At 36.6% G+C, this 13,515-nt stretch overlaps 1 protein-coding gene across 10 annotated transcripts in view; it reads right to left on the reverse strand.

Annotated features, from left to right (window-relative positions):
• The window catches only part of robo1 (roundabout, axon guidance receptor, homolog 1 (Drosophila)), a 553,775-nt gene that overhangs the window by 347,613 nt on the left and 192,647 nt on the right, over positions 1–13,515 (reverse strand). For 8 of the 10 annotated variants that reach the window (XM_087282423.1, XM_087282421.1, XM_087282414.1 and 5 more), the window contains 1 exon segment: positions 8,746–8,832. The exons of the other annotated variants lie outside the window; for them this stretch is intronic. In XM_087282423.1, the coding sequence (XP_087138549.1) occupies positions 8,746–8,832 (87 nt within the window). 10 annotated transcript variants of the gene reach the window in all.

A 13,515-nucleotide genomic window follows, 5' to 3' on the forward strand; every position in this document is an offset into this window, starting at 1 on the left:
AAGAAGTGCCCACATACTCTGGACTCTTAGGGAGAAACCCCTCTGGTCGACTTGCGATGGAGGTAATTACATCTCAAGTGGGATCAGACCCAGAGGAAGGACCCATATTTGCCATGTTTTCCACCCTGGGGAGAAGCGAGCGCTTTGTGGGGAATATGCTTTGTGGATAAACTCCATTGTAAGAGTGCTCGTGTCCGCTGAGGGGTGGAAAAATTTAACCCTGAACGTGTGGAAGATTTGCATTGGCACGTCCCTGAGGCTGAAACCATGACCGCTAATAATACATGGCATTAGGAAGGCAGTCGCCCTAATGATTGTAGAGCCTTCAAGGTCAGGACTGTAGGTCTATATAGGACCTCATAATAAGGATGCACAGGAGACAGGACTGGTAGGGAATTTAGCCTCAGACTGTTATTCCCAGACAACCAAATACAACCCAGATCCACCACAGACATTAGGGTTTGCGCAGTATGAAGTACAATGAGGTATATGCAAAGCTAGTGTTTTTTCCCCTACCGATAAACTTCCGGTGAAAGGTTTATGTGACTATTTTTACCTTCATATGGTTCCTTTTACAGAATTGATGTTGTAATCTAAATGAAATGTAATGAGTTAAAAATAAGTAACATAAACAAACCATGTTCCATACAGATGACCTTTTAATGCAAATCTCTGAATTAATACTTATGGGTCATAGACTAGCTATATATCGGTGTAATCTTTATTTCCCACTCTTTCACCCCCGATCACAACAGAGACCCTCTGTTACATGTCCATGTATTTATTTATTCATTTGTTACTTTGTCGCCCTCTTGTGTTGTGTTGCTGGTTGTGTTTTCATTTAGAGTTGATTTCCTCCGCACCTGCAGACAATTCATCGTCGGCAATTTAAGAGCTCGCGCTGCAGTGATTCAGGGACGGGGATTTGAGCGGCCGTCCCGACGTGGAGTTGTGCTCCTTTGTTCTCAGCCTGTGTTTATTGTGTTTCCTCCCCACACTTTATTTATATTTGATTGTTTAATTAATAAAACCCCTAGACTGATCCATTTGTGTTTTTCCCTCATTTAATGTTGTGACTGTGGTCGTAACACCCTCCTACCATGTATTTCTGAGAAAATTCAATGTTATTTATAAAGCACTTTAAAACAACCCAGTCGACCAAAGTGCTGACAACAGAGAGTAAACAAACTTTAAAATACAAATAAATAAACATAAAATCAACATCTCACACAGTGCTAAATGCCAAATTGAACAAGTGGGTTTAAAAAAGGATTTAAAAACATTAATGGAAGAGGCTTGTCTAATATATAACGGCAACTCATTCCACAATTTTGGTGCAGCCACAGCAAAAGCCCGATCCCCTCTGAGCTTTCGACTGGTCCTGGGCACACCCAGGAGGAGCTGGTCGGCTGACCTGAGCGAGCGAGAAGGTGTGTAAGGACAGAGAAGCTCAGAGAGGTAAAGGGGAGCAGTACCATTTAGACACTTAAAAACAAATAAAAGTCACTTTAAATGGATCCTGAAATGCACGGGCAGCCAGTGAAGCGAAGATAAAATCAGGGTGATGTGCTCGTATTTCCGTGTGCCAGTTAAAAAAGGTGTAGCTGCATTCTGAACAAGTTGCAGTCGAGAAATAGAAGGCTGAAGCACCCTAAAATAAAGGGCATTGCAGTAGTCCAAGCGAGAGGTTATAAAAGCATGGATTACTGTTTCAAAGTGCTTGTGTAATCAAGCGTGCTTAATTTTGGCCAGTTGTCTTAAGTGAAAGAAGCTAAAGCGAACAACAGACCGAATCTGGCTTTGAAGCTTTAGTTCAGGGTCCATTTTAAAACCCAGGTTCACAATCTCTGACTTACAGAAAGTTTCACGATTACTCAGGCGTACAGAATGAGCGACATTGGAGCTGGGGCAAAACACCATCATTTCTGTCTTAGAATCATTAAAACGGAGAAAATTCATTGCCATCCAAGATTTAATATCCTTTATACATGAGTCCAGTGCATTTAGAGTCCAGTGCATTAAATTCAGTAAGTTTGCTACTTCCACCTCATGCGCTTGAAAATTGACAGCGGGCAAGCTAAAGGGGCGACTGTCGCTTTGGAAGCGAGACAGTTAGAGCAAAAACAACATGCGTTTGCATTTAATTTATGCATCACACAGTATTACAGTCTTTATAGAATTAATATTATGTTATCGCAAATTGTTAAATAAATAATCTTGTTGACTAAATGCTTTGAAATGGGGATATTTAAACGTTAGCTGCGGGTGATGATCACATGGTGCAACTCTCTGCCAGAGAGAGCCTGAAAGATCTCTATGGATCATCTTTATGCAGCGATGATGTTTACATTCATAAAAGGTCAGTAAAGTTAGTGTTAATTTGCAGGAATTTAATGTTTTAAAATTCTAAATTATCATGTTGTAATAAAATAAACATGATTTAAAAAATTAAATGATTGTATAGTTATGTCATATTACACTTTGTTATTAAATATAACAATTAATAAGTTAAACATTAATAAATAATAGTATATTCTGACGTTGGTTTTTAATAAGACTTAAAACAAGGTTGATTTTTGCCAGTGAAATGAAGTTATGCACCCTGTACGGAACACTAATTTAATCCTTTACGAAACACTGTTAATACCTTTCATCTTCCGTACACATCCGTAGACGGTACTTTTCCCGTCTTTTTAAAAAACGACTACTATGTCCAAAAGACATCAATCAAAATTTGGATTGGGCAATAGGTATTCACCTAGAGAACAATCACACAAACATGCTCATCTGGCTTTTATTGATGGAGGAGTGGTTGTTTGAGTGCGCTGAATAGCAGAAAGTGTATGGAACATGGTTAATCTACGTATGTTAAGCATTCATTTAGTTGCTCAAGTGTAAACAAAATGAAAAGCTGTTGAAACAAAAGTGCCCTCAGGAGCAGCAGGCTGAAACTCCATTGAAGATAAAAGGGTAAAACAAAAGTTCATATTTTAAAGACAGTTCACACATCAGTGTGATTTTAATGCTGGTATATTCTGTGACTCGCTTTTTATCTTACAGCAATCAGGCAGTGAAGATTGTTTTTGTTTTTTAAAGAAAACAGAACTTAAACACAGCAATTTGTAATGGCATACAGTTAACGGGAAGTGCTTGAACTGGGTTACTGAAAATTAAAAGTCCTTGCATACAACCTATTCACTTTATTCTCCGCCGACGAGCGGGCGCTGCCATTTGAATCTTTTTGTCTCATGACTTCCGGTCACATTTACTTCCATTCATTTTTTGACATTAAAAACTGCTCGTTACGCTGCTTGATGTTGCAATATGATAATTTCTTATTATATTATTCTACTTGTTCTGTGTAGTCATGCAAACATTTGTTTGTAGAGCAAGTAGTTTGACCGTTTTCTGCCGTTTATTATTCCTAGTCATTTCTCCCATTGGCGACTGAATCTAGACTGATTGTTCTAAGACAATCGCGAAATCAGGCGCACGTCTGCATTTTAGAATAAGGTCAATAACAGTACGTGCAGCAGCAACATTCAAACTATCACAAACTGATAAAACATTCAACGCAGGCTCATTGGGAAAATGTGCCCAGGTGGATATTTTTGAAAACCTGGAAATAAGTGCCTATGGGTGCATTTTACGTGTGAAACAAATACTTTGGGTTGGTACGGATAACTGCACATCTCTGCATAGACTACTTTATTGATGTGACTGGTTTGCTCAGTAGCTCACAACAAATGGCGCTTGACTTGGGAGGTGGAATAGAGCAGACTGCGGTTCGAGTCTGACAAAGGACTTTTCAAGAAACCATGAAAATGAACCCCAAAAAAGCAGTACGAGATTGCAGTAGAAGCACATGACCATGAAGCAACCAACTGAGTTTTCATGCCTTACCTGACATAGATAATGCCAGTGACTAACTCACTTTAATATAACTAATGTATAATAATAACTATAATATTATAATACTATTAATTAAAACTTAAGACAAAAACAAATAATGATGCTGATGTTTCCACACTCATTACAGAAATACATGACATATTAAAGTACGAAGTTATTATCGTTTCTGATTTTAAACATGGAGACTTACTTTCATCATTGGAATAAGAAATCTTAGCAATCCCAAACTTTTGAATGGCCGTGTACAAAAGAAGACCATTTCTAGCAGAGCTACATACAGAGCTAAATATTTGCTGAAAGCAATAGAAGAATAAGAGAGTTTGTTGACATTGCGTAACCCTTTAAATTTCTCAAAGTCTCCATATAACTGTATGAGAACACCAAGCCAAAGAAAGAACTCAAATGCATTAAAAAATATCTGCAACAATACTCTAATAGCAGCTTTTCTTCCACAGTCAGGCAGAAAATAAGTCTCATCTGTATTGTATCTTTATCCTTGTGAGTTTCTGAAAGGCGCTGTGTTCTAGTGTCATTCTCTACACTCCAAGCATGCTATTCTCATCTTCCGATGGATCCTTCACCCACATAGCCGAAGCTGGCTTTTCAGTTATCGACTTGTTTCTGCAGTGAAGGTCAAAATGTTAGCAAGCTCTCTCCAAACATAACACTGCAGGAGATTTCTCCGCTCTCGCCCTAAGAAGGTGAACTCCGTTTCCACTTAAGCAAAAAGGGTCAGAGATCTTCTCTCTCCGATTGACTCATCTCATCCGAGTGCATTTAATCTGGAAATTGAAGTTCTGGCTGACTCTACTCTTTTATGTCACGAGCGTCAGAACGTTCTGGGTTTATCTCTCGAAAAATACCACGCAAAGGGTGTCCAATATCCACAGCTTGACTTGGGTAACATTTGTAAAGAATATAAACGGTTTAGAAATACAGGTAAACCCTGCACGATTCAGATGCATCAACAGATTTAAGGTGAGGGTTGTGCAAAGCCGTCAATGGAAATCTGAAATAAGAGACTCTACAATATCTGCAATGATTGGATCAGAAACAAGTCGGTTGTACATAAAAACGTGTCGTGTTATGACCTGCCACCTACAACCTTACCAACTACGTTTCAAACTAAAAAGTGCTGAGAGACGAGATAGACTGACATTTCTAATAACACACACATGCTTTATTATCATTGAAATATGGTATTTAAAGAGATAGTTCACCCAAAATTGAACATTTATCGTATGCTGACCACAAATAAAGATATTTAAAAAAAATGTTGGATTTGGTAACCACTGACATCTATATACTGCAAATAATGCTTTTCTTACTTAAAGTTTTTGTCATGTTGCACAGCAAAATAATAAATGGGGTAAGCAATGGGGTTCTTTTCACCTTTTAAATACAATTATTTTGCTTACTGTATTTAAAAGCTCTTTTATTTTTATAAATTATTTCTGAAAATTTTACAATATTTTTTGCTTGTTTTAAAAACGCATCTTGAGGAATTTTTTGACATTTGGAAGAGAAACAAGACAAAAAACTACCAATAAGAAAAGTAACTTTTTGAAGTTTAGTGGAAAAAATATATACTTTGGAAGTAAATGGAACAGCACTGTTATGCTGTGTTCACACAAGACGCGGCACGTGCAGATAAATCGCGCTATTAGCATGTAAATACACGCTAGGGCTGTGCAATTAATCGAAAATCCAATTTCGATTTTGGCTTCTAACGATTATGAAAAACCATTTATCGAGATAAACGATTATTGCATTATTTTCTGCCCCCTGTCCAGTTGTCCTCACTTGTTGCTCTTAAAAGCGCGAAAGACCGCATGCTTATGTGTGTACTTGGTCTCATTCGCACATTGTGAGGAGCAGAGAGCAAACACATCTAAAGTCATTAACATTAGCGCTTTAATGTTCAAATAGGTGTCAAAATGCGGTGTTTAGTGATTATTCATATTAACCCTCATTTTGTAATAAACAAACGAGTTGAGGTTTAAAAGACATGTGAAAGCGAAACCATTAAAGTGACAGAGCACAGCTGCCGCCTGTTTTATCCTGATTAATAAAACAACGAGAAAATCCTTCTTTGCTCTTGACTGAAGACTTTTGTAGCTAACGTGTTTTTCTTACGGTGAAGATGCTAAAAGCACAGTTTGTTTAATATTTTTATACTATTGTATTTATTGTATTTAAGTCAGAATTATTAGCCCTCTTGAATATTAGCAACCTTTTCCCCCCAATTTCTGTTTAATGGAAGGAAGATTTCTGAACATAATAGCTTTAATCCTTCATTTCTAATTACTAATTAATCTTATCTTTGCTATGATGACAGCTCATATTATTTTTAGATATTTTTTTAAATACAAACATTCAAAAGCTTAATTAGGGTAATAAGGCAAGTCATTATATAACAGTAGTTTCTTCTGCAGACAATAAAAATGTATATTGCCTTAAGGGGCTAATAATATTGACCTTAAAAGAGCTTTCAAAATATTTAAATTTACTTTTATTCTAGCCAAAACAAAACAAATAAGCCTTTCTCCAGAAGAAAAATATTAGATATTATTATATTATTAATATATTATTATTATTATTATTATTATAATGGGAAATATTTATTTTTACAAAATTCTCAGCAGTGCTAATAATTTTGACTTCAACTAATAATCGTTTGGAATAATCGTGATAACAATTATGACCAAAATAATCGTGATTATGATTTTTCCCAAAATCGAGCAGCCCTGATACACGCGTGAACATTTTAAGTTTACTCGCTTCATTCGCATGTCAAATTTATATCACAAAATACAAGGATTCGTGTCATGGACATACTGTAAAAAAATCCATAATTTTACGGTTTATTTCCGGCAGCTGGGGTGAAAATAACGGCTGTTAAATTACAGAAATTTACCATAACATAAAACTTATTAAACTACAAAACTTCCCAGAAATTTCAATTTAAGAAAACTTCTGTAATTTAATATCCATTATTTTATGGTATATTTTTGTATTTTAACGGTCGTTATTTTACGGGTTTTGTTGGCCACCCCAGCTGTCGGTAATAAACCGTAAAATTACAGATTTTATTTTATTTTTTTACAGTGCAGGGCATCTGTCTACCCGGTGACTCTAGCTTCATTGCTAAATGACTAACATGGATTTTATTGAGCAAATGGCTCTGTTTAAGTGCTTTAGGAAGACTGATAACCAGCGTCGATTTGTTTGGCGTCTTGTCTGAGTTCACTAGATCCATTCAGAGGTGCACCCAGCTTAGTGAGTTCATCAGCTCCTCCAGAAACTAGACCTGGATGATGGAGGCTTACTGCTGTTCTTCCAACTGAGCCGAGCCCAGTGTGATGAACTGCTGTCCGTTGTCGGCAGGAGGATTTTTTTCCCCTAAGACACCAACAACAGGTGCTAAGTCATAATTATGCCCCGACAAGAGCAAGCTCCTGATTGGTTACCGTGGCACGAATGTCCACTGAAGTTCAGATTTTCCAACTCAAGCGTTTCGTGTGTTAAGTGCGTCAATCGCACAAAACGCTTAACTTGCGGTGCCCAAATGGCGTTATTCACTCCACCTCTTTCATGCGTATCGCAACACAGGATGTCTATTCGCGTCTTTACATTGACTTAACATGTAAATCACTCGTGCTTGACGCTTCATCCACATCTGGTGTGAACACAGCATTAGACTGTCGCAATTGTACAGTTATTTACTCCAAAAATGGCCGGTAAAATACCACACACATTCTTTAAAGTAGTAAACTGTAATATGCACTGCATCGTGGGTCATTTTAAAACTTTTTACAGTAACTTACTGCATATTAGGAATTTGCGGTATTCTACCGTAATCCAAGTAATCAAGTACTGATACTGTGGTTGAAGACAAAAATGAGACATGACAATTACTTCTGTAAATCATTTAAAATGGATATAATGACATTGAATAATAAAATACTGTTGTGCATGCACTCATCACTTGTTTGGAATTTATGAAATTTAATAGTAAATACTAAAAATAAAGATTTTGCAAGAGGAAAGCGTAAATTACAGTAAAACCACTGTAAGAATGGTTATATTCTGGATACAAGAGAATGAAAATAACACTGATAGATTTGGTTTTAGAAACCACTTGAAGTTACAAATAATAGCACATCTGATTAGTGATCATGTGGTGAATGGTAATCCACCATTTACACCTTTCGAGAAGTGGATAAAAGACTTCCAGTGGCTTCAAGTCTGCTATGAAAATGACTAAAGTCATTTGCCATAAGTAAAGTCATTGGGACGTTTTCAGGTAACAGTGTTTGCCACATCCACACATTTTAAGCGTGAAAGGTTCCATTAAATCCTTCATTTAATCGTCAGGATGCTGTCAGCCATGCAAGGGGCAGCAATATGTAAAATTTAACACTGCGAACATCATTGCAAGCGGGCTTGCATTCACTAAAATAATATAGCAGTTCATGACTTTTCATAAGAGACTTATTATCATTACCTCAGTTCATCTCATTCACGTCAAGCTGTGCAGGAAGGGCCGGTGTGTGTGCATGCAGATTTTTTTTGTTTGCTAGTTTGTTTGTCATTAGTATTCATTTCAAATGTAATAAATCTGTTAATATAAAACTTGCAGTAACGGTGCTCATAATTATTGGTGGATGTGCCTAAATTTTTGAAGTTAGAAGCACCAGTGCTACCAAGCACAGAGGTTAATTTCGAGCCCTGGTAAATGATTGAAACATCTTCATTTGTGTGTGAACCATCCCTTCAAAGTCCTGCTGAGGTAAATACGAAGCATTAGTTTCAGGAAAGAAGAAGCAGTACCTGTATAGCCCAGAGAGTTGTCGTCATCGTGTTCTGCAGTGGGGGTCTCTGTGGCCCTATTGCTAGTCCCATCCTGAGTCCCCGTGTCTGTTGGAAGTAATACAGACTTTGAGTCCTCCAGTAAAGTGAATCGGGCCATCGGCAACATAGTGGCGCCCCAATACCCCTGATACCAAACCATAAGCAGGACACAGTTCTGTATAAAAAATCTGCAATTGCAATCTCTGAACTGCATTTTCTCAAGAAGCTGCTGCAAACGTCTCCGAAAATGACAATTATTAGCTATTAATCCATTGAAGAATCCCCAAAATCCCAAATATGGCACGTTCCTTCTTAGGAGTGACAATGCATGCAGGAGACGCTCCTATAGACGCACATAAGCAGAAGCAGGACGTCCCAACTGCAAATTCACATACAAAGTCACCCTATTTAGCTCTATGTAGAGTCATTGACTGAACTAATTCCCCCAATCAGCGCATGTGGCTTTTCTGGAAGATGAACTGACGGCCCTTTTCTATGGTGGGTTTAGACAGGCAGGACTGGGCAGGGGGGTGGAGCTGATGCCCCCCATCTTGGCGAAGTGTGGGATAAATCAGACTCCAGCCATGCCCACTTCCATTGTTGGGCACTGACAGGGGGTTAATTTGGGATGAGGGGAGGTGAAGGGGCCTGTTTAATATAAAGGGGGTCAGAACGGGCCAGATGACTGGGAAGCATCCTGTCAGGACCGTCATGGGGGTGAATGAAGATTGGCATCATTTTAAGGCAGACAGGCAAAACAAAAGGAAGTCATTGGAGAGCACTTAGGATGCGGAGAAGTGTGACCAGTGTCTGTCCTTTGGTTCACCCTGAAGCCAGAACGGTGCAACTGATTCGACATTTTCAAGTCATAATTGAGTGCCTGAACTCATTTTGAGCCAGGTTTAATGTGTAGTTTATGACCGGCTAGCACTTCTGTTGATGCATTTAGTGAAATGACACTTTTAGCCTGCTGTATTTGCTGACATGGCAGATTGTCAACAAACACCTTCATGAGTACGGTCGCAGAATCTCAAGGTTGAGACCGTTTGCTGTCTTAGTTTAGTGTTAGAATCATTCAAGCAATCAAAACACAACTTAGTTTTCATTTCTTGTAAGAATATCACATTCACAAACATGTAAAACACAGCATGCAAACATTTCACACAGTTACATAAATACGTCTGTTTGTGTATAGACACCATATTGACATTACTATAGTTTCATGGTTCAAAGACCAGTTTTTTATGCCACAAATGAGCAAATATTATAATACAGTTAGAGTATGAATACACACATAATTTACAACTTAAAATGACCAAATGCACAAACCTATAACTATGTTAGTTCACAACAAGGTCTTCACACAATCATTTCAGAAACCTATACATTATACGTTTCTAAGAATATTGCTTAAGTGTACATCTACACTAGGGAAGGTTTAACTATTAACCGTGCTTTAATACGCCATGGTTAATGAATTGGGTCCCACTTTATATTAAGTGGCCTTAACTAATATATACTTACACAGGATTTAATAGTTTGTTACAATGTACTTATTGTGTAAATACATGCATTTACTGTGTACTTATGCTTGATTAAATACATGTATGTAATTACATCTGTAAATAACTTTTGTAATTACATTTGTAAATACACTGTTGACTATCCCTTACACCTTAACCCACCCTTAAACCTACTCATGCCACCAAACCTGTCCATAACCCAACCTCTATCCCAACTCAAAAGCACCACAAGTGTTCTCAAATACATTATAATCACAGTAAGTACATTGTATTTATTTTTTGATGTAAGTACATAGTAGTTAAGGACACTTAATATAAAGTGGGACTATTAATTGTAAAGGCTTCTCAACACCGTGCTTCTGCAAGGAACAAAACTGCTGCAACTAAACTGGGCACTAGTTTGTTACTGAGACTGATAACCACGTACACTACATCAACTATGACTGAGGCTATTAACTAAGGCAAGCTCGTCCAAGTTCCTTATTTCCACTGGAGGGACCATAGACTGTAAAACAGGGCTGCTCACCCTGTTCCTGGAGATCTACCTTCCTGCAAAGCTCAGCTCCCACCCTGATCAAACACACCTGAACCAATTAATTAGGACCTGAACAGCACTTGATAATTACAGGCAGGTGTGTTTGAAATGGGTAGCAACTGAAGTCTGCAGGAAGGTCGATCTCCAGGAAGAGAGTTGAGCACCCCTGCTGTAAAATATAGGGAGGGACAAGCACATGTGCACTCACGCTTTTCAGGCCCACCTCGTTGGGATGACAGGGGGCTTTTACTAAGTTTAAACTTAAAGTGCGGCTCATGACAATAGTATTGCGCTGGTGGTCATCGCGAGAATCCTGCTCTGCCCCGCTTATATGGGCCGGGCTGACTCGCTGGCTTTATTTCACAAACACAGAGATGAAAATCAGAGCATAACGAGTCTGAGCATTTACAATGGCCAAACCAAAACTAAAACTTTTAAAGGAGGTGAAGAAGATAGACTTTCATTTCTTTCTTTTGTCCATTCTTTCTCTTTATTAAATTGACCATTATATAAAAACAATAGTGCAAAATCAACATTGCTTACTCCAATGCTTCATTTTTTTGATGCAAACCATAGATTTATTATCGTAACAGTTGGACCTTTTATAGCAGATAACTCACACATTTAAGGCAGAATGATAATGAGAAATTGTTCTCTTATATTAATTATACTCTTATTTTATACTCTTATATTGTTTGTTTTTTATATTATTTTGTGCTGCATTAATTAGTTACTGGGCAGCAATAAATAACACTGTAAAATATAAGGAGTCCAAGGCTCATTTATATAACTGTCGCCATATATTCCAATTTATATTCTACATATTTCAGATTTATTATAACCTTGTCAAAATATTGTGTATTAAATATTGTAATGAACAACAATAACTTCAGTTCAAAGACATGCTTGTGCTTCCAAAAAACTAAAAAGTATAGAAAATTCTGTAACACTTTAGTTTAAGTAAAAATGCAAACTATTAACTACTGGCTTATCACCTGCCTGTTAAGATATTAACTGTTGTTAATTCCTTTATGTTGTCCCAACACAAATTGATTGTGTGGAACCCAGGAATCCCAAGTAAACCCATGTGGAACCCATGGAATCCCAAGTAAAACCAATGCAGACACTTCAATATTGTATCTGTCGACTGACTGCAGGACGTTTACTGTGGCTTCAGAGCGAGTACTTGACAACTCATTAACAGGTGGTGTGCCCAGATGCCCTGGAGGACACGCCATCAAAAACCTGGTGCTCCCTCAAATTCAAATGGCCACGATCCACACAATCCAATCCAAAAAATCCCTGCCTCCCCTGATGACTAATTAAACTGAACCTTATGCGGCTGTAGCTGACACGTCCACATGGGCGCATTAGGAGGACGTTTCCCCCGTGCACCCCAAAGCCCCGGCTGCCCCTCAATTTCACACACAGTCTGCTTTCTCCATCTCTGCCTGTGTTGATTTGAGTCGAAGGTGCTAGTTCTGGCTGCCAGATGAACCAAATCAACATAATAACAATCAGATTAATTTGCATTATTAATAATAATTTTATTATTATTAATAATAAGAAGAAGAATAATAAGAATAATATGAATAATAATAATATGAATAATAACAATAACAATAATAAAAACAACAACAGCAGCAACAATAATAATAATAATATTAACAACAACATTAATAATAATAATAATAATAATAACAATAACAACAACAATAACAAAAACAACAACATTAATAACAACAATAATAATAATAATAATAATAATAATAATAATAATAATAATAATAACAATAATATTAATAATAACAATAACAATAACAACAACAAAAACAATAATAATAATAATATTAATAATAGCAACAACAACAAAAACATTAATAATATTCACAATAATAATAATAATAGTAATAATAATAATAATAATATTCATAATAATATTCATAATAATAATAATAATAATAAAATGAATAATAATAATAATAATATGAATACATTTTATTTATGTTGCTTATTTCTTTAACTCAAACCGCTACAAGGTAAACAACAACATATTAAAATGCAACCAAGTATTCTCTCACTGGTAACTTTGATATGTCTGGAAGGTTTTGTGATTTAAGATGATATGACCTGGTTTATTTATTATTATCATTATTATTATTACTATTATTAAGTTATAATTATGTATATTAGAGCTTCGATCATATGGAATAAAATCGCTGTCATAAATATTTCAATAATAATTCAATAAAAAAATAAAACATAAGCACAAGATTACAAATTGCATAAAAGTGACAGTGATAACTGCACAAATTAAATGCTTTGCCAAAAAGAAGCTTCTTAAAACAATCCAGAGAAACCGCATTCCTGATTATTGTAGGTAATACATTGCATAATTTAGCTGCGCAATAAGAAAAAGCTTTAGCAGCTTTATTAATAACTTAAAAAATCAAGACCATTTGTGTAGTTAGTCACCAGTGAGCTGATTATTTCTAAAGGCAGAAAAGGGGCAAAGGAATTATAAAGAAAAGAGTTATACTGTGGTAATCAGTGCCCTTTAACACGCCTCTATTTTAAAAGCAATTTCTCAGTTTTTATTATATTTTAAAGGCTTTGACTTATGAAAGGGGTTTAATTAAGTCACACGAATGAACAGAGCTGAACACAAATGAATGCACGCAGAGAGAAAGA

This window comes from Danio rerio, chromosome 15 (assembly GCF_052040795.2).
Source record: "Danio rerio strain M-AB ecotype USA chromosome 15, GRCz13ab, whole genome shotgun sequence".
NCBI lineage: Eukaryota > Metazoa > Chordata > Actinopteri > Cypriniformes > Danionidae > Danio > Danio rerio.